Here is a 25,380-nt window from a genome sequence, read left to right as displayed (position 1 = left end):
TCCTTCGACTTCAAAGCTACTTTGTCGACGTCGTCTTCAATGGCTTCGGTGAAGATAAGCCCAATTACTGCGACTCCAACAAAGATCGTCGTTGTCACTGGGTAAGTTCTTCATCAGTGTGGGTTTCGATTGGTTGATTGTTAGGTTTAGTATTAATTTGTGGGAGTGGATTTTGATTAGTGGGAATTGGAAATAGCTAATTTCAATCCTTAGAAAAATCCCTATATATTCCGATCGTTAAAGTATTGATTTTACCCACTACAAATCAATCCCTATGTATTTTATATTCTCTTCCAATTAGCCATTGATCGCAAGCCACTAAAAATCGTCTCTTGGTTTTGAACTGAGATTTATAAAATATATATGTATGCGCATTCACTTTGTTCTTCTAATCAAAAAGCTTAATTTCAGCTGAAGGACGTTTTAGCTTGAGAATCAAAAGATAAAAATTAACCTTTTTCTCAATTTCACTTTGTTCTTCTAATCTAAAAGCTTAATTTCAGTTGAATGACGTTTTAGCTTGATTTCAGATTGTGGGTCATTGAAGCCTGTAAAAGCATCCAAAGGTAATTTTAACCAAGTCATTTCTCTAGATAGTTTCTCTTGACAGTTTATCATGTCATTTCTCTAGACTCTTTTCTTGTTTTCTTTGCAGATGTTAAGCATAGAGCTAATTCTGTTTCAGATCTACACTTTTAGGTCTATGGTTCTAGTAAGTTTTCTAAGATGATTTCGGTTGTACAATTTGGTTTAGAGCTTTAGCTATCGTAAATTTCCCTTCTTATTGACATCAGTTACTTTAATTCTGCTAATATATCTTGCCTTTGTGTTTTTTGTTATTGGAGTATTAAAATTGAATTGAACAACGATGGGGTGCGACGAAATTATATAGTGAAGGATGGAGATGAATGAAATAGGGTCTTCCTGAGATTTGTCATTTTCTGCTCTAGGATTTGCTAATGAAATCTTTGTCTACACCAAACATCTACTCTTACCGACTCTCCAAGCCCCCCAAAACATATTTAGGGTTATAAAAGTTGTGTCATATTTCTTTTTTATACTTTTGGGGTTGGAAGCTAAAATTGGCCATGTATTTTCATTGCTGCAACTATATTTTGGACGTTAACTATTTCCAACGGTTGGATATGTTTCTATGCTACGGTACTAATTAAAACAAGGCATTTAGGGCCTGTTTGGATGGAGGAGAAGATCCTGGATTTGTGAAGAGCCATGATTACTAACTCTCCTCCTCACCATCTCCGGTGTTTGGAAGAGAAAAGGAACACCTAATTTCAAAAGGGGGAATCAGGGCAAAGGTGGATTTGCCAAGGATGAGGCACCCCTGTCGTTGCTATATCCGATTATCCGAATTCCCAAATGACTGTTCTACCCTTACCTTTTCTCTTCCATCACCAACGGTTAAAGCCTTTCGATCTCTCTCCGATCACATATGCATGCATGCGTATAATGTATGGATACACCCACATGGCACACATACTTGCGCGCGCGCGCGCGCACACACACACACGCACAGAGACAGGGAGCAAAGAGAGAGAGGGAGACATACCGGACTGATCGGAGCAAGAGGCTTTAACGACTGGAAGAAGGCGGCGACAAATGGAGAAGACGAGAGTTGCACAGGCGGCGTGGGTGAACGGTGGGCGTGGGGTTTTTGGAAATGGGAAGGGGAAGAGGTAGTGGTGGGTGGGGTTTTTTTTTTTTAACTTTCTCAAAAAATAATACTCCATCAGTCTCAAAAAAGATGACAATTTTTGAAATTCGTATCAAATACCTCATTACAAATCTTTCATTCTTATGAGGTGGAGTCACCCTTCATAATATATCACCTCTCATTACATATCTAGTTATCTACCATCATTGCAAATCCATTCAAAATAAAATCTTTCATCCCCGAAACAAATGCCAAAGAAGACGCAGCTGGATTTGCACCCCCAGGAAAAATGCGTCCTGATGGTATCTAACGGTCCCACACTTTGCCAGTTGCCACCCACCATCCATGCCAAATTGGTCCCTCCCTCCGCTGGTTAAATATGCAGGAGGGGAGGAACCTTTGTTTCCACTCTCCTTTCCCTCTAAACTCTCTCTGTTTCTCTCTCTACAGTACCCCTTCCAAACTCAAAAACAAACAGAAAGTAAAATGATGGGTGCAAAAAAGCTAACGAAGCTCAAGTCTGCGCTCAAGAAATTGCCCTCCTCCTTCACCAACCGCAACAACAACGATTCTAATTCTACCACGGGAGAATCCGAAGCCACCGGGAAACTCCATCCCGTCTACGTCGGGAAATCTCGCCGGCCGTACCTTGTTAGCTCGGACGTAATTGACCATCCCCTGTTCCAAGTTCTGGTCGACAAATCCAACGGCGGCTGTGATGGAGGTATTATCAGCGTTGACTGCGAGGTAGTGCTGTTCGATCATTTGCTTTGGGTGTTGGAAAATGCGGACTCGTATCTGGTTTCTGTGGGCGAGCTGGTTGAGTTCTATACTAGTACTTACTAGTAGTAATTTTCTTAAGTTAGTACTCCAATTGAATTGACCGGCATTGTATCTGACTCCGTCATTGTGTTATACTATCACTATCAGGTTTCTGATTCTGGAGATTCTCGTGTTTTTCTTTGTCCCCAAAGCAAACAAAATTTTCTTAATTGTTCACTTTTGAGATACTTATTCAGGATGTTCGATCTATGCAAATGGGGACGCAAGCGAAAGGCTCTCTCTGGGCATAATTGTGTTCCAATCGAATCTCAAAACTTGTGTAATTTCCAGTGCTAGCTACTCATGGCATAAATGGAGATAAATGAAGTGGGGCATAAATATATAGTACGGTATGAAACAATATGATCGCCAACATCCCGCAATCGCTCTTTTTCACAATTACTACTCCATTTTCGTGCATGTTCTACAACAAGCTACGAAAATGGATGGTATATCTTCTTTAGTTGTCTATTGTGAGATGGCTTTGTACTTTACTGGTGATCTCGATCAAACGCATTTAGGCGAAAGACGAAGCACGAGCCCGTCCATACGGGTATTTGTTTTAATTTTAAAGGGCTCCGACTAGTAGACAATGGAATTAGTCTTTCAAAGATTAGTTGAGTTACGTATAAACTCGAACGTGCACCTGAGTTATCAAAAAGAGAATCCAAGTGCATGAAGGCATCGAGTTGTGGGATTATCTTTCTTGATCTCCTTGGACGTAGGTACACCTTCGCATCTCCTATTCAGTATTTTGTTTTGTATTATCGAGTTCGTATCCTTGCTTTAATTTTTCTTATTTTCTTTGGTAGGTCGATGATCTTGATTGATTCTTGGCATAATAATCTAGGAAAGGTTGGGAAGGAAATAATCCAAAAATGCCAACTGGAAGTTGAAGGGTGTGTCACTGGCGTTTTGGATAATAATCACCAATTGGGCAGGCAGAGGGATGTTTGAAAAACAAAAAGTAAATGCATGTAGGTCTGAGTTCAAAAATGGGAAGAAAAATAACGTTCAAATGGGGCAACCCTTATATAGTACTAGTTGCAAACTTGCAATCCGTGTAATTTTAGCTCAAGTAATCACTCTTCAATTACGGAAAAAAGCTAGTGATTGGGTAGTTGGAGATGGTCTTAACCGTTTGCAATTACAACTACAAGTACTTTCCAAGCCCAGTGGTTGATCTCGGTAAATCAAGAAGAGAGATTGAGCGTGCGGGCAGGAGAAATAGTTGCACCAAACATTTATCTTAATCAGCCGACTTAACTGTCATTTGGGTTGCATCTACGAACTAATAAGAAGCCATCTATCCTTTCGATCGAGATTCATCAAATTCAGCTGAATTACCAACATAATAAGGAACCAAACCAACCACCATCACAACAACAAAATCCACTTTACCTTCAACAAAACAAAACATTTTGTTCTGAGCGAGCAACAAGAAATCGAATGAAAGGAAGAGAAATGGTAGATTCGAATGGAACGTGGTATGAAACATGTAGTGAACTAGGCAGCCTATATATAATACCAAAAGCAAATTATGGAAATTGGAATTTGCCGAAGTAGCATGACCGTGGCTCGAAAATTTTTTATCATCACGTCAGAGGCGGCTCAAGAACTAAGCCATTAAGACTAATGTCTATGATTTTCAATTTCGCAAGTCACACGTGGATGTATTTATGTTGCAAAGTTTGAATTTTCAAAACGAATTGCATCGCTGAAAAAGCCTCGTTTTAGGCAGGAAAAGAAATATGATTTCCAATTACTCCTTAAAAAAACTTTTAAAGGTCTGAAACCAAGATTTTGCATCGAGTACATGTATGTATGTATGTATAGACAGACAGAGAGAGAGAGAGAGAGATACATGTATGTATATGTATGTATGTTCATCGGCCTCTTTCAAGCAATAAATAAATAAATTGTGATTGGTAATGGGCGCGGGCTGAGATGTAGTCTGGATAGCAGACAATTGTTACTGTTATTTAAGCACTCCAATGGTCCAAGAAGAAACCACCGGATTTCTCTGTTTTGTGGGTCAACAACCTTAATTTCTATGGGCCCCTCCGCCCACCGATTCATAAAATGTTTTTGGCTAATTTATGTTTTATATACTAGTAAAATTTTGAATATTTCTCGATGAGACAATACCACACGAGAAGATCTTTAATTTAGTTAATTTTATATGGAGTATACCCGTATGATTTCCCCTGTGGTCTTCTTTCATCTATATAATATAAAAATACGCACCTATTTTGACTAATAAATATAGTTTTTGAAGAAGTAGTTATTAAGACAGTTGAGTTCGTAGCTCATTTTATGAGAAAGAAACAAAAGTTGGCCTTTAAAAAAACAGTTAAATATTTCTCCTTAATTAAAAGGGAAATGTAAGCTTAGAAAAAGTCATATATTTTTTTGCTTTTGTCTTTGCCTTTTAATACTAGGGAAGATTTATTATTGACACCTCTTTTCAATTTTTCAGAGATTTCAATTTAGTTTGTAAAAGTCCCATCCCAAGTTAAATGCATTACTTGTTCATATATTCATCGGTGAAAACATTCTTGCACTCAATCCACAAACATTAATTCTTGCTAGTATTTTTCTAGGTGTTGTGAAATTGTTAAATCTAACTAGAAACTAAAACCCCAAAAAAAAAAATTAAAACAAGGAACTTTCAAATCCGTGCCAAACAATTTAAAGGTCAACGTACTAGCTAGCTAGGCCTTGGAATAAAAACATCGAATGAAATGCTACACATCACATATGTTGTCAATTATGGGGCCCCGCTCGGTTGTCTTCAACTACCCTAGCTAACAATAGTTTTTTGATATGAGTAAAATGGAGTACTATAAACTCTTTTATTAATGTACGTAAATTAATTTTGGACAACTTAAATTAGTACAAAAGATATTGGACATTAATTAACTGGCCTAATCGCCTAATCCCAACTGTCAGACTCAAGGCTAATGCCGGAAGTTTGGGGTTTGCGAGACGGTCTTGTTTTTCACAAAGGAAGAACTTGGAGATTGATGTTTTGGGTGCGCTATATCTTAGTATTAACGATCATCATACGACAAATCATCCACTTAGTAACATTTTACTTGATTACAGGTTTCTAATGGATGAGTTTGAAGATCGGTCTATTAAGCATATCTACCGTAAAACAAATCCTTGTACGGATGCATTAGCAAATAACGCACTGGTTTCAGTGGGGGATTTTCATTTCTACCCTTATATTCCTACTTGTATTGCTTATTTCCTTTATGCAGATTTAATTGGGGTGGGTTGTATATCCCGGTTCGTAAATTCTTAATCTAAGTTTTTAAATTTTTAATGTATCGTTCAGTTACCAAAAGAAAAAGAAAAAGAAATATAATTCCACTGTCTATTGTGTTGTTTGTCACTATTCAAAACTGGCAGCCAATTGGCATCATATTAATTAGCTGCATGCTTTAGTGTGGAGTATTATTTATGCTACTCATTTTTCTTTCAAATATCTCTCATTTTTGCTGCTGTGGAGTGCCTTCTCGAGTTGGGGTGCATGAATGGTCTATTCAGAGCCTGGTTTTTGCTTGGTTTTGGGGTCCGCTGCTGTGGTGTTGTACGCGTTTTCTGAGTGCTTTAGGAGGTTTTTCACTTTTTTGCGAGCGTTTGTGTTGTTTGGCCTGTTTCATGTTTCATGTTTTTTTTTTTCCATCCAACCGGATCTCCCTCTTTCCTCTCCTCGATGTACCCTATTGAGTATCGAGTTATCCTTAATAAATTTTTTTGCTGATAAAAAAAAAAGGGTGAAAAGAGCCGTACTTAATATTAAAACTAATAAACTTCAAATATTTCTCCGAGCTCAGGTTGTTGAATTATGATGTGAGACCATCTTTAGTTAGTTTTAATTGAACCGTGACGAGTTTATCTCAAGTAGATAGTTCTCTCATATTGTAAGCTAAATGAGTCAAGTAAGTAGCAGCTTGTTCAGCTCAGTAGGTGTGGGCTTGTCCCAATGGGTGTGAACTTGATTTGCTTCTTACTAATTAAAGATTGGGTCTCGGGTCTTTGGGCACAGGATTATTCTTATATTTAATTAGGAATATTGTTCTTAGATTTAGGAATATGATGTTGTCAACCCTTATTCCTTTAGTTTTTGTAACAATTTCAAAGATTATAAAATTTCTTTTACCGTTTTAAAAAAAAAAAGTAGTAGTAACTTGTTCAAATTTCATTTACGAGTTTTAAAACAATGTTCAAACTCAATTTTGTTTATAGAACAAACTGATTTTAACTAGGAAGCTTTTAACGAGCTAATTACCGTTAATGGTCAATTCAAACCAGACTGCAGAGAAGTGAAGAAAGTACTCCTTTAGCACGATGCAACAAAGAGACCATCTTTATTTAATCCTTAAAAAAAATCTCTTGGATAGCTTCCATCTATCGCATATCATATTATTTCGGGAAAATGACGGTCAATGACGTGTTTGATAATTAATATCCTCCAAGAACATTTTCAGTATTAATAAATGTTCTCAGCATGTCATTGGCGGGTATTAATTATCAAAATATGTCCTGAACCGTCATTTTTCCTATTATTTCCTATTGAAGGAGGCATTTTCTCTCTCTAAGAAAAAAAAGCAGGTTTTCAACTGAAGGAGTATTATTTTTTCCTTGGAGTAATAGACGTGTTTGATTAAATCTATAAATAGAGTATTAATATTAGAGATGAATATTGCTAAGGGTTGATCAACATTTGAATTTGAGTTGCTGGCATGATAATAAAAACAGATATACCAAATAGAAATATGAGTCTTTAATTAATCTTTTTTTTATTAGTTTTTATAAGAACTCAAATTTGCTTCTCTATAATCCTACTAAGAGAGATAATTAATATAGAAAGTTACCATTTGTCCTCATGCCAAGCCTTCTCACCAAACCTCCATTTTGCTCATATTAGTATAGATACAAAGAAAGAAAAAAGAATAAAAGATACATAATAGTAATAAAAGTTATTTCTAGCAATAAGAATTTATTGCAGAAGTTCAGCCCAAAGCTCCTAACGAAAGATCTCGGCTCTGCCACTGCATACTAACACCAAAAGATTCAAAATAGTGATAGCCAATTGGCCCCAAGATCCCAATGAAAAATCTTGACTCTACCACTGTGTGCTAACACCAAATTTAAAAGATTCAAAACAGTGGTAGTCAATTGACTAGGGTTGTCTTTAAAAAAATTGACTACACTTATTTGATCGAAGAAACTTACTATAGATGTATGTGGGGAATTAAAACCACTGATCACTATGTTCGCAGCTAATTAACCCTCAAAACATTGTGCTTGGCACCTTGAACACAAATCCATTCCTCAAAAGCTTCAGCTTCATATGGAATCGTGAGAATCCAATCGTTATAGAACCCATACTCCTCAGCAGATTTGCATAGGAACTCTACGAAATCTTGATCCGCCAACGATTTAGCATGAACCATAAATCGCTTGCTTTCGTTCATGTTCACACCCACTGAAACTGGTATGTAGCCCTTAGGGGTCAATATTGTAGTACTACTCCCTTTGAAGCTCTTCAATTTGCTGACTCCTATAACCTTGGTCAATTTGCTGGCTCTCACACCCATATTTGGGAGGGAGAGGGGGAGAGAGAGAGGAGATTGGATTTGCTCCACCAGACTCCACCAATGCTCCAAATCACAAATGGAATTATATATAATGCGATGCAGATATTTTCGGCCGGGTTAGTTTGTGCATGTCTTGACAAATTTCGAAACTACCCCTTGGATGTCAAAAAAATGTTTTTTGGTGTAACGATGATGGAGATGGGTAATAAAATACTCCTACCTAGTTTACTTGTCAATTCATTCTAGGATCAATAAATTGGGATTTGCCGTGGAAGGTAGCTAGGCAGCAAGTGTGACCGCAAGGTTGACTAGAGGGCGAATTATGCTAATTAGGATTATTCCTATAGAAAATGGTGTTAATTAAAAGAAAGTAATACATGAAAAGAATACCAAAATGGTGACGTTTTCGTATCACCTTGCACCACCTAGGAAAAGTGTGGATCTTTTGATCTTGTTGACTCTGTTACGTGCTGACGTGGGGTAAAGTAAAGGCCTTCATTCTTGATTGGGCTAAGTATTATCTTTGCTTTGCTCATTCAATTGACATTTTCAGCCCTATGATTCTGTATGACGTTTTATAATTCTTTGTTGGCATATCATTATTATTCCAAGTAGGATCGGTAATCGTGCGTACAGAACATACATAACATAGGTTAACAACTATACTAAATTTGAAATCAAGTACTTTATGAAGCTATCATTGAATAAGCCCTAACATAGGCATCTCGTTGAAACTTATGAGATTTGTGCTCTTGATGAGCTACACAAAGTCGTGGTGGTAAAGAAAGATCTAGGGCATGGTAGTTTTATGGCATCTTGAAAAACAAAATGCCTAGGTGATGGATGCATGATTTTTATGAAAAGGTGATTTCAGAATCAAAGAAAAAAAAAAGTTAGTAAAGAGTTTGGATGGTTAAGATAAGATTACTCACTATTTAAAGAGGAAGTAAATATTTTGAAGAATTATGTAGGGCTCAAAGTGCTAATTTTCTGAACATATAGTACCAAGAATTTTGTAGGGGTCAAAGTTCGTAATTTTTGAAAACTTGGGAGTTGGAGGGGGTTCAGCTTTGGCCGCCCGTCCACGCCTTTGTCTGCCCATGGATGGAGGTCAGGTGAATCTTTCACACGTCACCGCATCTTCGTTCTGTACCGTTCCCAACAAAACCTGGCGGGTGGTCCCTCGGCACTTTGACTCGCATGGCAATAGCTAGCTAGGCGTGTCCGATTGAGCTTATGACGAAAATATTATAGTATTTTAGTGAATATCTATTTATAAGGTTACGTTTAACTAATATAATAACTATGTATACATGGGTGGTTTTAATATGTACTGTCGATGTATGTCTAACGATTAGGTGTTTTGTACATACTTTATGCCGTCATTCTTGAATTTTTTAGAGGATTTCTAACGTTGAATTATTTTTGTTAAACACACTTATATTTGCAACAAAACCAAAGTTGTACAGTTGTCTACATATTTAAACACACAATGAATTTGTTTAAATGAATAGGGACATATCCGGCCGATTGACTGAAACTGCATTGTTTAAGTGTTTTGGGTCATCGTGAAGATTATTTCAAGATATATCTAGTCCAACAACTTTCTTGGCTTACAAGTGAAGATCATCAAATCGAATTGGCATAAAGAGACCAGGTTCGGCCGTAACATGTTGTCTAGGTTCAAAATACTACCACTAACCCACTAGGGTTTTTTTTTTTATTTAAATGGGATATAAAGTAAGTTAACGTAAATTTGCAAAATGGACCCACTTCCCCGGTTTCAATGAACCCAATGGTTCTAGACCTCTTTATTATTGGGCCTGGTCCAAGGAATTTAAATGGCATTTGAAACAAACCCGAGCCCAATAAAAGAACACACAACCCAACCCCATTAAAAGCCCAACTGGTCCAACTTTCCTTGGTTTGGTATCACAGCCTGCCGGGCCCGGTTAAATACAACTGCAAATTTACTACATGTAGCCAATTTATGAAAGAACCCTTTTATGAATTGACTACATGTAGTAAATTCGCAGTTGTATTTAGCAGCACCCAAGCCTGCCATATTGCAGGTTCTCTGCCATTTAGAAACGGCACCGTTTGTGGCAGGTTCTCTGCCATTTAGAAACGGCACCGTTTGTCCTCCTCTGCTCCTTTCTTCTTCCATTTCTTCGTCTCCCCCACCCACAGCCTTGGCCACTTTTACTAAGCTCTCCACCTTGTTCGGCATTGACGCCTGCCCTCCACTGTCTCCTTCTGCTGCTCCGCTGTCGTTAACGGTCACTTTCTCTCTCCCCATTCATAGCTACGGGTCCTAATTCCGCAAAAGCACAGTGTTTATTTCGTAGTTAGATTCAGTTCTACCAAATTAGATTCATGAGGAGAACTACAATTTTTTTGCTTTCTGTTTTTTTACGAGTTCGGTTTTGCAGCAGCTAGCCTAGGTCTTTAGGGTTTTGATATGAACCGCAGCTGAAAATCTGAATAATCTGTCTGTTATGATTGTAGAAACTTTGAGGGGGGCAAAAGAGAGATGTCCCGATTTCGAGCATTGTGGCAAGCTTCTCTTAATGCGACTAAGAAAGGTGTGATGGCATTTGTGACCTTTATTTTATGTTTGACCAGTTAATCCTCTATTCTCCTGTTTTATGTGGTGGTTCTTTCTCAATGCTGTGTTTTCTTCCACTTCTCTAGTGAAATATATAGCTCACAATCAGTTGAAAAAAGAACCCACTTTTTTTTTTTGGTAATTCCTGGAAGATTGTTCCCAGGAAATCACCTATTTGAGGGTATATGAGTTTCTAAACAAGTCTTCAGCGCAAATTACCTCATTAAGAATGCAAATTGTCTTGGATGAATTGGTCAAGCCTCATGTTTTATAAACTGAAATGTTCAGTACCAAACTCCTTTCGAGGGGCTTAGTTAGAACGATGATTTTTTCAGAGTTTCAAGCAAAAGTTCCTTCGGCATTCACAGCCTTCTGGTGTTAACAAAATCCTTTTTTAGCTCGTAATATCTCCAACACTCCAGCCGGTATAGTAGCAGAAAGTAAGTTCCAAAAGTTTGTAGTTTTTTCGATTGGTTGAGATAGAGAAACAATGATCACTACATGCTGGTTGAAGTAGTCAGTGCGTCAAGAATTTATCGACTTGTACTTGAATCCTTACTACCTATGAGGACTCAGGGCACTGGATTTGAGAGTTCCAACTGGCAACTGCAAGAAACAGATGAAGGGAGTCATTCCATGAGTCTGACCTAAGAGTACTACTTTCATTATGGCGCTTAGTAAATTATGATATCTGACTACGATTGAACTTTAGAAGACATCTACTTTACAAGTGCAGACAAAGCTTAATTGACTTCATATAATTGCAGGGCAGGTGGTATATGCTCTAAAAATTGATGAAGTTACCTGACGACTGAATGGGGTTTTGTCCTCTTTATTTTATCTTATACAGTCTTGATGGATGTATCCTTCTAGGCTAGATGAATTGAACAAACACAGGTTCTTCTATGGTTGTGTTACTAAATGAAAGACTTGAATTCCTTTCCTTACGCTATAGATAAGTTCTGGTTTTTTGGAGGGTGGAATATGCTTGAACTCGTGTATCATCTTGTGTATCTCATTTATTGTTCTAAAGTACCAAGATGAGCACTTCTTTTATTGCTATTCCCTCATGAGCACTTCTTTTCTTTCAAATTTATCTGATGAGTATCAATTTTTTTGTCATGGAATTCACTGTTCCCTTTCTTCCTGCTGTCAATTTGTAGCTCTCACATGGAATGTTGAAGACTTGATTCCTCCCACCGAGCGATATATTTTCAATTTCAATTCCAAGGAGGAGCTAAAGAGGTGGCATTTATATTCAGATTCTGAATATGGTGGTACGTCCAGACTCCAGATAGAATGTGATTCCAATTGCATAACTGATTTAGATATTGTGCAGATCTGACCTACTAAATTTCGTTCTGTGTTGGTAGTTGTGTTAACTATGCACATGGGTTAATAGCATTACACTTCATCCAAGATTTACCAACAATTGAAATGTTGCTCATTTTTTCGTTATCTTAGTTTGCGAAACTAGTTCTCCAGAAACATGGTGCATTGTCTGATTCTAAATTTTTTAGAAAGTGGAGTCTATTAAATACTAGTAATGATTATTCACTTTTCAGGTTTGTCCTCAGCGTCCTTGGAGATTGCAGATGCTGGAAATGGTTTAAGAGGTGATTCTCATATTTGAGACCCCCGCCTTGGAATGTATCAGGATGATTTAGTATGGAATTTAATTTGCTGATAATTGTGCTCTAATAACGAGTACTAAATTATTAGAACATAAAACTTTCTTTCGGAATTTCCTCTTCAAGAACAATTTATTAGTTTATGTGTTTTACAGTGCCTGCCTCTCTCTAATCCATGTTCATGTTCTAAGTCTAATTGAATGGCAGCAGCGTCTTGTATTTATCCTTTGGTGACTTAACCTTCTTAATAGAACCTGCCTCCCGGCCCTCCTTACCCTTTCATTTGTATGTCAGTTCTTGCGAGTAAACTCCCGAATGAGAAATGGATGGATTCCCAGGTCTTTTTGAATTTCACTCTTGAATTCTTGGAGTTCCTGCTCCCTTTCCCGCATTTGGAAATTCAATCTTTATTGGTCTCGCTTCCCCTTTGAAGCTACCATTTCCTCTCCCGCTGTAATGCGAGTATAGGCTTAAACGCTCCGGACAGGCGGCACCGTAGATTGTAGAATTCAACAAAGGTTTTCCTCTTTGCGTCAACAACAGTACCAGAAAGGGTGGTCTTGTGTTTAAGTCATCCCCCTTAGGTGGATGTTAGAAATGACTTAAGTTGTAAAGTCCTGTTTAAAGTGTGGCTATAAATCCGTTTTCTTTGCTCTTCTTTTTTAGGATCAGGCTTGGGTCCTTGGTCAAAAATGTTTTCTGATGGATTATGAGTATTCATCTTAACCTTTGATCAGTAGATATATTGGATAACTTTCTCCTATGTAAGGTTTGATTTGTGTTCACAACAATTTCCTAAACCTTTTTTTTTCTGAAAAGGGAGGTAGAGGTTGCGGACCTTTACCGCTGTACGGTCAAAAAAGGCTGTTTTGCAGTGCTGGTCCTGACAATCAAGGTTTATGGGAGGGGTAGTCGCTTAGTCATTGGCAATTCTCACACTTGAACACGCGTTACGCTCAGTAGCCGTATCATGGTTGCGCTGCACCAAGTATGGCCCCTACTGGTACTTTGGTTTTAATTGAGTCAACTTAATGTTAGTGTGTGATTTTGGTTTGTCATCTACTTAGGTCATTGCCATTTGGTTTCTGTATCTCTCAAAACCACTTGGTGCAGAAGAAGTCTCTGACTGCAGCTAATTATCTTCCCATCTAAATTCTCCATATTCAGTCTGTGGATCGAGAAACTTACTCACCCCCTTATGAACTTACAACTTTACATTATGCTTATGTAGTTTTGCTTTAGAACAATATTTGAACCTTGTTTTGACTTGTGAACTCTGATTACTCTTGATTTATTTGGTAGGAATCTTCTCTGGGAAACTCTCTCTTGATGTAGCTGAGGATTCAAAATGGAACATTTCTCGGAGTGGCTTTTGCGGGATGCGCTCTAAGAAGGTGAACTAACTCTTAACATCTTTGAGAAATTTGAAGTCCTTTGTTATCTTGTATGTCAATTCCTTCATACTTCAAACATCACGAACTTGACAGAATGATTTAGTTTAGGTTGTTTTTAGCACTCCTTTTTATTATTATTATTATTATTATTATTATTGCAGTCGTGCATTTAAAATAGTACCCTTTCAAGTGTAAGAAAATCTACTCGTGAAAGGCTAATCATGTAAATTTACGTATGAGAAGACAAAACAAGGAGTGCGGTTATCAAAATGGGGAGTGTGAAATCACTCCCCGTTTACATTTAGTTTAAAATACAAGCAGAACAGAATCTCTTTGCAACCACAGTTTGTTTTACTGGATGAGTTTCCTGCAGTTTGATGGCTTCATTGATTTGGATGCATATGACACCATAGCATTAAAAGTCAAAGGAGATGGGAGATGCTATATTTCTACAGTGAGTTCTCTGGGTCAATGTGGGTATAGGGGGGGTTTTCGACATTAAATCTTCAGTTTGTTCTGAGCCTTTGTCATACTTTGATCCAGATATATACAGAAAACTGGGTGAATTCGCCAGGCCAGCAGGAAGATAATTCTTGGCAAGCTTTTGTTTTTGTGCCCAAGGATAACTGGTATATAGCAAAGGCAAGTTCCTCATGCTTCTCCACATCAATTATCTTGTAAGTTTACAAAGTGAGTAAAATGGCAAAACACACACGAAAAAAGGTGAAAATTCAGGGCAACAAACTGTATACTCTGCAAGTTTTATCTGAAAGGATGTGTGAGCGTAACGGAAATCCTTAGCTTGATAGTATTGATATTAATAATGAAAAGTAGTATCCGGTGTGCTAATAACTTTCACCATTGATGGGATTGCTACTTCTGCTTTTTAGGAATGATTTTTTGCTGGCTAAATGAACTTTTTAATTATTGACATGGTAAGATTGTTTATATGGTAGAATGAGCTGACCTGCGGCACCTGCCATGGGAGGCTATGAAGCACCAACACTCCAAAAGGGCGCCATATCCACGGGACACGTGGGGACATGTCCAATAATTTTTATTATTTTTTGATAGGGGACACGGTTGGGGTCAAAATGTAATTTATTTTTAAATTTTTGGGGGTTAATATGAAATTATTCAAAACATTTGGGTTAAACTGTAATTATGCCTTTGAAAAAAATATACAATTTGTGAAAATTTTCATATACAATGGTCCATAAAAAAAAATTTATTTTTTATTTTTCCATACACGTGGTGTGTCCCCTGCCATGTCTGTATCCCCATTTTTTTAGAATTGTTGTGTTCTGTGTCCATATACGTATCCGTGATACATAGATAGGAGGTTTTGCTTGTATATAGGAAACTAAGCTGTTTGGTTCATTGTTTTGTAGGGATTTAGTGATTTACCATGGTCCATGGGGAAAGAAAATAGTAGAACAGAAGAAATACGCATTTGCTATTAGTTCCTTTTCATGTTTACGCATCTACTTATGAATCCATGATCCTTACACAACCAGTGTAAAGTTCAAGAAAAATATAAAACACACCACTGGTGTTGTTTGATGAACAAAACTGCTTTGAATTTGCAACTTTTAACTTTTAGTGGGTCCACTTTTGCACTTGAAAAATGTTTTATTACGGCTTGAGTTGGCATGTGGTGCCATTGTATTGTTCGGCTGATTATCTGGATGTAATTTCCGTCAGGGAAAAAGATCCTAGAGAAAAGAGGACATACTTTGCATTCAGTACGGTGAAGGATGAATGTGGAACAAATTTTCCATGTTGATCTTCCATCATGATCTTCATCTAGTTAAGGGAGTACAAATGAGTTCGCTGTCTGGGGGTTGATATGCTTCATTAGGTCATGGTTGCCTATCCCAATTTGTGAATAAGCATGTAAATCTTTTTTTTGCACCTAACCTGTATATTTTGAAGAGTTTTGGAGAAAAATGTATGATAATTAGCTCATTGTTTGTGCTTGCATAATTTAAACAAGGGGACTTTACAGATTCCTCTTGCGAAGTACCTGCCAACATGGAGAGGGAATGTTATAGATGCAGAATTGGAAATGAATCCATCTCGAGTTCTCGGCATGTCTCTATCTGTCAATGCAGAAGGTGGAATCCCAGGTGCTAGGTCTGGTCCAGGTGATTTCCAAGTGGAAATTGATTGGATTAAAGCCTTGAGGACACAATGAGTTGTAATGTACTAATTTTACACCGGAGAATTTTGTAGTAGCAATAAAAGTAGCTTTGTTATACATCATTCTCCATATGTTTGTGTATGTTCCTAGTGTAGTAACTGTAAGTCCGCAATTTTTGTTTTTGAGGGTTGATAATGCGTCTCTTAATATATTGGATATTCATCTTCAAGGTTCTGATTAATTTTACATTTGGAATGAAAATGGCACCATGTATATTAGCATTTGCATAATTACATGTATAAATACTGTGAAATCCGTAAACACAAAGCTCTTCATTATGTTAAGTTTGTATGACTTCATTGCATATATCATACTCCGTTTACTGCACATGTGCATATTTCCAGAATGCATCCGTTGCTGCAGGGGGTTCCTGTATATTCTTTGAAATTCTTGCAAAATGACATTTTGGGCAATAATTCTTGATGCACTCTCAATTTGGAAGATATACTCCTCAAATGCATAGATATTCATGTTCTAGTAATAGCCGTCCGTACATTATTTGTGTGTTTGGTTCTGAATTCCGAACAGAATTATAAAGTTCAAGTCTGCACGTCTGAACAGAATTTTGATAGTTGGTTTTGTATACCTCTGAGCAGAGTTCGTTTGTTCAGCCCTGATTGTTCTAAAGAATACACACTTTTTGGACCTGAATATACCCACTCATGTTTAGATGTTTGGTACTCCCTCCGTTCCTAGTTAATTCCAAAAGATGTGCAATCTGCGGACCAAAAAATAAAGTGCTTCAGTGTATAATTGTTTTAATATTGACACCAAATTGAAGAACTACTCCTAATTGAGATGAGACTTGCAATCTATCTTCAATTTTTTTGTATCATACTGTAATAGATAAAAAAAATTTAAATTTATAAGTTTGATTGTGAACACTCCATATTATTGTAGCTAGAGTCGGCATGCGATGCATGTAGCACACTTTATTTAACATAGTTAGGTTGTGAATGGAGTTGGCACGCAATGCTGCACGAACACCTAACCATTTTTCTAATGTGATGTGTGGTCAATTTTAGGTCACATAATTTTTGGGTAAATTTTTTTGCTCTCCTCGAGTCTCAACCATTGCTCTCACGAATTTTAGTAGCTTATTCTAAAAACATTTTTTCTTCACTTTTTTGCTTGCACGGCTTCTGTTCTGCTCTTAATCACGCACTTGCATTTTTTAGAACCGTAGTAATACTTTGATGATTACATTTGAGTACCATATGATCACTTTAGCAATGTAGCGGAGCTCGTTCAATCAATGTAATGAGGGTACCACATTGCATGTTACCCAAAATATGATCACCAAACTTGGTCAGCATAACATTGCTAGCTCCTCCTCAGATTGTGTTCTAGGGTCAAGTACGGTGTACCACGCTTAGCGGGTGCTACCGACCCGATGGCATAAATAAAGGAAAGTCCTTTTTGGTTGGAGTATTGGGGCCTCCGACCTTTTCAGCATGAGCCTATAATCTTTTACTACTCCAATTTTTAACTCATTGAAAAAGACCTAAAAACCAAAGTTAACGCAGAACTTTCTGGAGACAAATCCGGAAAATATCCACGCTCTAACTTCCAATCTCTACCGTCCATCATCAATGAACATCCTCCTTATCTAACAGGAGTCCCCCCACATGTTACGTACAAAAAGCTACACCAGAGCCAACTTGTGTGGAAAATGGCAAATTACCCTTTTTCTAGATCTTTCCTGAGAGCCTTTAGCTTTTTCCTACGGGATAGCAGCTGTTGATCTCTCCTTCCCCACGGCAGCAATGCTAGGGTTCCGTGTTCTACTTCCCAAAGATATTGGAGTACTCTTTACCTTTCATCAACACATGTATACCCATTTATAAATTACTACATATTCATACAAATATAGACTATAGAGTATTGATAACAAGATAAATTTGTCGACAAGAAATTGCCTTCTTCTTCTTCTTCTTTTGTTGGGTGTGTTTGGTGCTCTGTTTATTTTCGTCGGAATGGCAGCCGGAGGAGAAAAGGGGGAGGATTTCTATGCTGTTTTGGGGTTGAAGAAGGAATGCTCTGAGGCGGAGCTAAGGAATGCTTATAAGAAGCTTGCACTGGTTAGAATTGAATTTAACACTTTCTTCTTCTTTTAATTCAATCTTTACCTGGGTTGAGTCAATCTCCGAGGGTTTGTAGAATGGCGAAGACGAAAAAATTCCTGGGGACATGCGGTTCTAAGTTTACAAGGGATTAGCCCAATGGTTATGGGGTTTTGATGAAAGATCTTTAAATATATCCTCTTTCACTCTTGCGATTTTTTGGTAGGCCTTAGTTTAAAGATATGAATTCAGTTAATCTGCAGTAAAATTAGCGAATTGAATTTTCCCGGGAAAGTTGACAAAGGAAAAGTATATAGCGCGAGTTTCAGGCTTGGATAGGAATTGGGTGATTGATTTATGAATTGGGATTCTGGAATTTTACTTATTATGGAGAAAAAGCCTGTAAATATGAAATCTTGATTTTTAGAGCCTATTCGTTTGATTGAAATTTTCTTGGCAGTTTGAAAGATTTTCCCGGAAAATTTAAAATGGAGAATTTGTGCATTTTTATGTGGACAGAGATGGCATCCGGATCGGTGTTCAGCGTCGGGGAATTCCAAGTTCGTTGAAGAGGCAAAGAAGAATTTTCAGGCCATTCAACAAGCCTATTCTGGTAATTTTGCCATCACAATTCACATATGTTGTTCTCTGAGTAAGTATTGGGTGCGATGAGGACTATTTGGTCAGGTGGGTCTAAGATGATGTTTGGTGCTCTTTGATTTCATTTGCAGTTCTCTCTGATGCGAACAAAAGGTTTCTGTACGATGTAGGAGTCGACGACAGTAATGATGATGATGAAAATGTAAGCATTTTTTGTGGTTTGATCTAAACCATTTGTGTCCATGCTTGTTTTGGTGAGCTTAGAAGTACTTATCAGTTATCATTGGTACCAGGCTCTTGTTCCTGGGTTTGACATTAACTGTCAAAGGTTGTTTAATTTGTCCAACAGTAATTGTTACCGTTTAACATTTCATGTTTTACCATGGTTAGGTTATTTTTCTTTGGATCATGCTTCTGCAAAGTTAGAGAATTTACGGTGAAGTTGTCCGGATGTGGAACCACCTGATTCAAGATTTAAGGGTCTGTAAAAGGGATCATTCACGTGAACAAACAGATTAGATTTGGACATTGGTAGCTCTACAAATATCAAATCATGAGTGTTTTATATAAATGAACGGCATATCTTATAACCACAGTAGTCAAAACTGTGTTTGCCAAGAAAGTTGCTCTGAACTTGTGGTTACTGACGGTAGATTTCTATCATAAATGATCTTCTTAAGAACCTCTACAAGTGAACGATTTATATCACTGCAGTGGGCTTTGGGTGGGACTGGAGTGAGCCCACATAAAACTTTCACATAGAATTTGTTTCTTAACTTTAGTGAAAGCCTGGTCCTTTTTCTTTAGATTGTTATTTAGAGAAAGATTGTTTTAGGTTCTCGCATGTGATTTATCATCTGGTCCCAAGGAAACAATTATTTTTTAACACGATTATGATAGTCTTCTTTGCAATGCAGGGTATGGGTGATTTTCTTAATGAAATGGCAGTTATGATGAGCCAAAACAAGTCTAATGTAAGCCTCCTACCCTTCGTGTGTATTTTTCTTTTTTACCTTATTCAAAAGATCTAGTGCACTGGATTCATTTGCTTGAAACAATGAGACAACAGGATGACTAAGATGCTTTGCATGCACAAGTGGCTGAAACCATCGAATTTCTTATTGTTGCCCATGTTGTAAATCCTATGTAGGATTCTTTAATTTTGTTTGAATTCATGGACAAACATTCTTGATCTGTCTTGGAAAGCATATCACGGATGCTGGATTTGTAAAGAGGGAAATATAAGTACTCATACACGGATGCTGGATTTGTAAAGAGGGAAATATAAGTACTCATACAAATACACAATCAGTTTTTTCTTATGTTATTAAACAGTGAAGATGATTTTGTTTTGACAATTATCTATTTATTTTCTTTTCAGTTCCCTATTGCAGCCAAAAGTAGGTAAAGACGATGCTCCTAAAAGAAAAGAAAATTAGCTTCTTTTACCCCCTTTTGCTATCATTGTCCCTTTCCATTCACAAATACTTAATACAAAAATAGCAAATAGGTTCACATTTGCGGACTGCTTACTGTGCTTAGTAGATAGATTAGGGTAGCAAAAACTTTAATGGAGTACAGTCTTTGCTTCTTCATGAACTTATTTGATGTGTGGATAATATTGTCACAATAACCATGATGTTTTTTTGAATAGCAATTATTTGTTCTATGAACATGTTACTTAGGGAATAATCTCACTCGTTTTGGCTACAGGGACAATCTATAGGTTGTGGTTTTTATGGACAGGTATTAATAATTAGACGATGGATCATCACTTGATCCAAGTTGCAGATAATTCCCTTTTCGAACCCTAGGTATTGAAGAATATCGATCTGGGCCAGGGGAAGATTTTGACCCAAAAGCACCTGATAGGCAGTCATTAGTGGGTTCTCTGATGCAAGCTTAAAGCATGAGGGCAATGGTGGGACCCCTAACATTGTGTTAGGGAATCATTAACCAAGGAAAAAGTCTTTTAAGATCATTCCCATCATTATATTCGAGTGACCTTTTTATTTTTTATATTTGATCTGTTGTTTGCATCTGACGATGTGGTGCTTGATTTTTTTGAACCATTTCTATGAGTGACTGTAGGCCCTTTGCTTTAGTAACATGTTTTATAGATGGTGGGAGTTTGTAATTGACAGAAAAATGCGGAGGAGAGCTTTGAGGAATTGAAGGAGTTGTTTGAAGAAATGTTTCAGAGTGACATGGAGGCATTTGGTTCATCTACTTCACAGAGTGTGACCCCTCCTTCGTGTTCATGTTCTTATGCCTCTTGCAGTGAGAGCTCCAATACCACAAACAAGCGCAATTCCTCTGACATGAACTCGGGAAAGGCCAAGAATGGAGACTCTTCGAGCTTTGATGTTCACTTTGATGGTTTCCGCGTAGGGGTAGCTCTCTCTCTCTCTCTCTCTCTCTCTCTCTCTCTCTCATATGGTTTGCATCCCCTTAAAGGCTTTTACCGACCATCTTAGACTTGTTAACTTTTAGATTGCACTGGAATTGCCTTATTTCGATTATCATTCATTAACTAAATCATGGCGTCTGTACTAGAAACAACTAATGAACTCAGCTCAGTCTATTTCGTCATATACTGTATTGGCCCTGATATTAGTCCAAGTTAAATCCCCGGTTTGACAGAGGGGTGTAATCTTTCATCGACTCAGCTTAGTGTTGCATAATGTAGTTCACTAGTTGTATACCACTAAGAGGGAGAATTCAAGTCTTAATTCGGCTATCGTTTCCATGCGACTTCGGATTCACACAATTACTTTATTCTGATATTATTTTTCTCCCTCTTTTTCCTTCTTAGGATCTTCATTTGTTCGTGGTTTCTAATATGCTTTTTTCTAATTCGATCTGGTGAAAAACAGGTGGAACATCAGGAAAATCGCAGGAGAGGGGATGGAGCAAGAGGAGGAATTGCGGGAAATAGGAGGCGTGGCAGGAAACAGAAGGTTTCATCAGGCCATGATGTTTCCTCCTCTCGTGACTATTCACACATTTCTGCTTGATCGCAGTTGTATTTGAACATTGAAGCGAATGGCTGAATCATTTCGAGTCCTTAAACCTTGACTTCGGCATTACACCGATGAGGATGTACAAATCGGCTGATGAAAATTTACTAGCAAAATTTTCAGATTACATTGGATGATCGTGCAGAAACAACATTATTCAGTATTGGCTGGAATCTAGGCATTTTGAGTTTAGCGCAAAGAGTTCAATTGTAGAGAGGGTGTGTCCGGGCTCCTCTTCTTGTTTCTTTCATGTTTGGTGGCTGTGATGCTATTCTTTAACACTCAATTGCAGTCTTGTAGGCAAAAATAAAAAGGTGAAAAGATGGGAAATATATAAAGGCTATAGTTGAGTAGTATTTCTTTTCTATGTGACTTTCCTTTCATGATTAAGGTCTCGTATGGTAAAATCCTGCCTTTTCTGGTTCATTTGCTTGTTTAGTTTCGGAATCTTTATTTATTTTCTGTTTGGATGACACAAAATAAGCAAGAAGCAGGTAAAATAAATAAATAAATAAATAAGCCGTGGTAACGAAACAAGCTCTAATTGCTACGTAATTCTCTGATACTGAGAGGTAGTTTTTTTCTGATTTGACTAGAAAATATGTGGAAAAAAAAGAAAGGAATATCTGTTTTGATGGGCTTCTTTGTGGTTTGGGTGCAGAGAGTAGTTTGGGCAATTTTAAGTTGTCAAAAGCATTTTAAATGCTCCAAATTTGAAGAAAGACTTGTTGAAAAGCGTTTTAAAATTGAAGAAAGACTCTTATAGTTAGGAATGTCTTCTGTTCAAAAAGAGTCTTTTAACAAATTTGAACTACTGGTTGTCCAAATGAAGGGTCTATGTGCAATTGCTTTCTTTCTAAAACGACATAAAAGTCAGGTCTTACTCGTTTTTATGGTGCAATTCGATGGACGTAGATTCGATTGACTTTTCACTAATTTTTTGTTTGTCTCCACCCCTAATGGCAAAAGACAACTCGTCATTTCTACTAAAAGTACCAGTTAGATGAAATGAGTTAGTTGCCTTCGAGGCTTCAAGGATGAAAAAGCAAGTGCAAAATACTGGAAAAATACCAAAAGCGGAATTGTAGAGAGAGAAAGTGCGAAGAGGTACGTAGCAGGAGTGTTTACTTCTCCCCCAGCATGACGCAACTCCTCAAACAGTCTTGGATGTCCAAAATTTCTTTATTGCAAAAAGCCCACTGGGACCCATTACCAACTTGGCCGGTCACCCTATGCACCATATATACTATCTTCTAGATCTAGATAGCTGGATGGTAATGGTATGCAACTTGGAAGCCCTGGTTCTTTCTATCTAGAAAAAGAAAGAAAGAAAGTGGGCAAGTTGCAACCAGCCAGCCATCAGGCTGCTGCAAAAATTATTGGAGTATTAATTAAAGAAACAAAGGTGCAAGTAAAAGTTGGCATCAAAATCTTTACTTACTTAAAACGATAGTTTTGCAACTTGCATGTTGGGTGGCCATAGACTTAGAGAATACCATAGTTTACTTATTACTCCTTCCTTCCTCCATATTTATTTATATTTATATGATGATTCCTTGCTCCCACAGTCCCACATGCATGTAGAATGGAGGCATAATTTATGCTTTCGGCCATTAATTTTGACTCAATTATTGTCTTGACAAATGGGATGAGGCTTCTGGATACTGCAGTTTGAAAAATACACTCTAACATAATAATAAGAATTACTCCGTATATGATCTCACCAACTTTTTTTTAGGTTATTTAACATAATTACCCCAATGTGAGGCCCAAATAAAGATGAAAGAAGTTCAGGGTACCAAAATGGTCAAGAAAGGACTTAAGAAGGTTTGTAATTATATTTGGTCCACATATAGAATATATACTTTTTTGGGTCCTCATACTTCGTTCTTAAACTATCATTTTAGTGTTTTTGTTCATTTTTTTTCCAGGATTTTTATTAGATTCGCGTTGTATTTGGTGGATTAATCATTTGTCTTGATGAGATGAGTCTAAAAAGTAAAAAATGAACAAAAACAAAAATACCAAATAACTGGTATTTTTGGTTTTAATTTCGTCTCATATAATTTTTTTTTCAATTCTGATTCACATTTTATACGTTTTTCGTTACTTTCGTTGTACGAATAATTAATCCCAAAAATACCGAGTAAAACTAAACATAAAATAATGAAAAAATTTAAAAATACCAGACATAATATTTAGGGAGAATAAGACATGCATACTGGTTAGGAGGTTCTTAAATTTGGAGAAAATAATTAGGAGCTCTCGGGGCACTATCACATAGTCGAAAATGATACAGGTACTGACGGTTTTCGTAGGAAAATCGTACCGACGGTCGCGCCGGGCTATCTTCGGCTACCGGATGGCCGATCCGAGCCGTTCAAAAATTCTAAAAAAAAAAATCGAGAGGCCTGGCGCGGGAACTCAATAGCATCCGATGTGTGTAGGGTGATTGATCCAACCATCCTACACACATCGGATGCCGTTGATTCTCGCGTTGGGCCCCTGGGTTTTTTTTTTTTTTTTTAAATTTTTGGACATTTTGGATCGGCCGTCCGGTGGTAGGAGACGGCCCGATGCGGCTGTTGGTATGATTTCCGTAGGAAAACCGTCGGTACTCATAACAGTACTCATCACATAATGTCCCAACACCCTTCACCCCTACACATTCTTGCTGTACCCAACACAATTGATATTCGTTATGGATTTGGGGTTTTCGGGCTAATAAGCACGTAAACATACATTGGAGTACAAAGGTACGTGTGCAGCCCATAAAGCCCAAAGTGAAGATTAAAGACCAACCACTGGTGACAGGACCCCGTTCGGGATTGAGTCCTTAGAGCAAGTTTATCAGATAATGTAAAATAGCTTTTTAGCTATTTTATCTAAGGAGAATAGAAAAAACAGGTTGTAGTAGAAGAGGTAAAAAGAGAGCTAAAATAGATTTCAAGAATTGGTTAGGTATTAATAGAGAACCACTGTTCATCAGGAATTCAATTTTGTCTGATTATTTAATTGTCTCTCTCTCCCTTTCCCTTTCCCCCCTCTCTCATATTATAATAATAGGATAAAAGAAAAAGTTGAAAAAATGTGTATTTTAATAGAGAATAAGTTAAATAGATGGTGTTGGTGTAGTATTGAAAGAAATATGAGTAGGTAAAATGAAAAATGTGCACTGTTCACAAGGTTTTTTAACTAAGTATTGGTAAACTTGCTCTTACAAAATAAGTACGTATTTATTTATAATTTTTAAGCTTAAAAATAGTAGATTTATTGAAATTAAAAAATATGCAATATGGATCTTGTTTGATAGATTTCGATAAGATTTATCAAATCCTACAAAAAATTTAAAAAATTATTTTTATAAGTTCATTATTTTTAAGCTTGAAAATAAATTCTTAGGAGTATTTTTTAAGTACTTTTTTGGGAAAGAAGAACGGAGGGTGTTCCGGTTTCTCCAAAAAGTGTTTTTTGAAAAAGAATGCAATTTCAAACTCAAAAATTATGTGTTTACGCAAATAATTTTTCTACCAATATAGATTTTGTTTGAGATCTTTTATACGGAGAAAAAAAAATCAAAAAAATATTTTTTATTTTAATTATATATTTGAGTTTGAAAATTAAAAAAAAAAAAACTTTCAAAATAAGAAGGTAAACTGAAACACCCATCATTGATTGAGATGATGGTTAAACCACATTTGGGTCATTTCCACTAGAAGAGATTTGGCCAGCAATGAATAATGGGTTGAGTATTG

The 25,380-nt window shown here is 37.1% G+C and overlaps 4 protein-coding genes and 1 long non-coding RNA gene across 8 annotated transcripts; 4 read left to right on the top strand and 1 right to left on the bottom strand.

The window, feature by feature from the left end:
• Positions 1-23: 23 nt before the first annotated feature.
• Positions 24-839, top strand: LOC131311916 (uncharacterized). The gene is made up of 3 exons (XR_009195634.1): positions 24-101; positions 504-566; positions 656-839. It is a non-coding gene; the product is annotated as an uncharacterized LOC131311916 (long non-coding RNA).
• A 1,240-nt stretch (positions 840-2,079) lies between these two features.
• Positions 2,080-2,617, top strand: LOC131311915 (auxin-responsive protein SAUR76-like). The gene has a single exon (XM_058339553.1). The coding sequence runs from the start codon at positions 2,159-2,161 to the stop codon at positions 2,516-2,518; it is 360 nt and encodes a 119-aa protein (XP_058195536.1). The 5' UTR covers positions 2,080-2,158; the 3' UTR covers positions 2,519-2,617.
• A 5,171-nt stretch (positions 2,618-7,788) lies between these two features.
• Positions 7,789-8,106, bottom strand: LOC131309722 (uncharacterized). Its single transcript, XM_058336318.1, has one exon. The coding sequence runs from the start codon at positions 8,104-8,106 to the stop codon at positions 7,789-7,791; it is 318 nt and encodes a 105-aa protein (XP_058192301.1).
• Positions 8,107-10,226: 2,120 nt separating this feature from the next.
• Positions 10,227-16,172, top strand: LOC131311914 (probable complex I intermediate-associated protein 30). 4 transcript variants are annotated; one of them, XM_058339549.1, is made up of 8 exons: positions 10,228-10,385; positions 10,615-10,691; positions 11,878-11,991; positions 12,280-12,330; positions 13,648-13,739; positions 14,113-14,193; positions 14,283-14,381; positions 15,748-16,172. In XM_058339549.1, the coding sequence occupies exons 2-8, from the start codon at positions 10,640-10,642 to the stop codon at positions 15,934-15,936; spliced, it is 678 nt and encodes a 225-aa protein (XP_058195532.1). In that variant the 5' UTR covers positions 10,228-10,385; positions 10,615-10,639; the 3' UTR covers positions 15,937-16,172. The 4 variants fall into 4 exon arrangements, with proteins under 4 accessions (XP_058195534.1, XP_058195532.1, XP_058195535.1 ...); XM_058339552.1 differs by lacking the exon at positions 15,748-16,172 and adding an exon at positions 15,444-15,737; XM_058339550.1 differs by having other exon boundaries at positions 10,311-10,439.
• Positions 16,173-17,584: 1,412 nt separating this feature from the next.
• LOC131311316 (uncharacterized) lies at positions 17,585-22,051 on the top strand. Its single transcript, XM_058338720.1, has 6 exons — positions 17,585-18,023; positions 18,525-18,618; positions 18,737-18,807; positions 19,523-19,579; positions 20,750-20,998; positions 21,482-22,051. The coding sequence occupies exons 1-6, from the start codon at positions 17,919-17,921 to the stop codon at positions 21,620-21,622; spliced, it is 717 nt and encodes a 238-aa protein (XP_058194703.1). The 5' UTR covers positions 17,585-17,918; the 3' UTR covers positions 21,623-22,051.
• Positions 22,052-25,380: the final 3,329 nt, after the last annotated feature.

This window comes from Rhododendron vialii, chromosome 12a (assembly GCF_030253575.1).
Source record: "Rhododendron vialii isolate Sample 1 chromosome 12a, ASM3025357v1".
NCBI lineage: Eukaryota > Viridiplantae > Streptophyta > Magnoliopsida > Ericales > Ericaceae > Rhododendron > Rhododendron vialii.
This window is presented reverse-complemented; position numbering and strand designations above follow the sequence as displayed.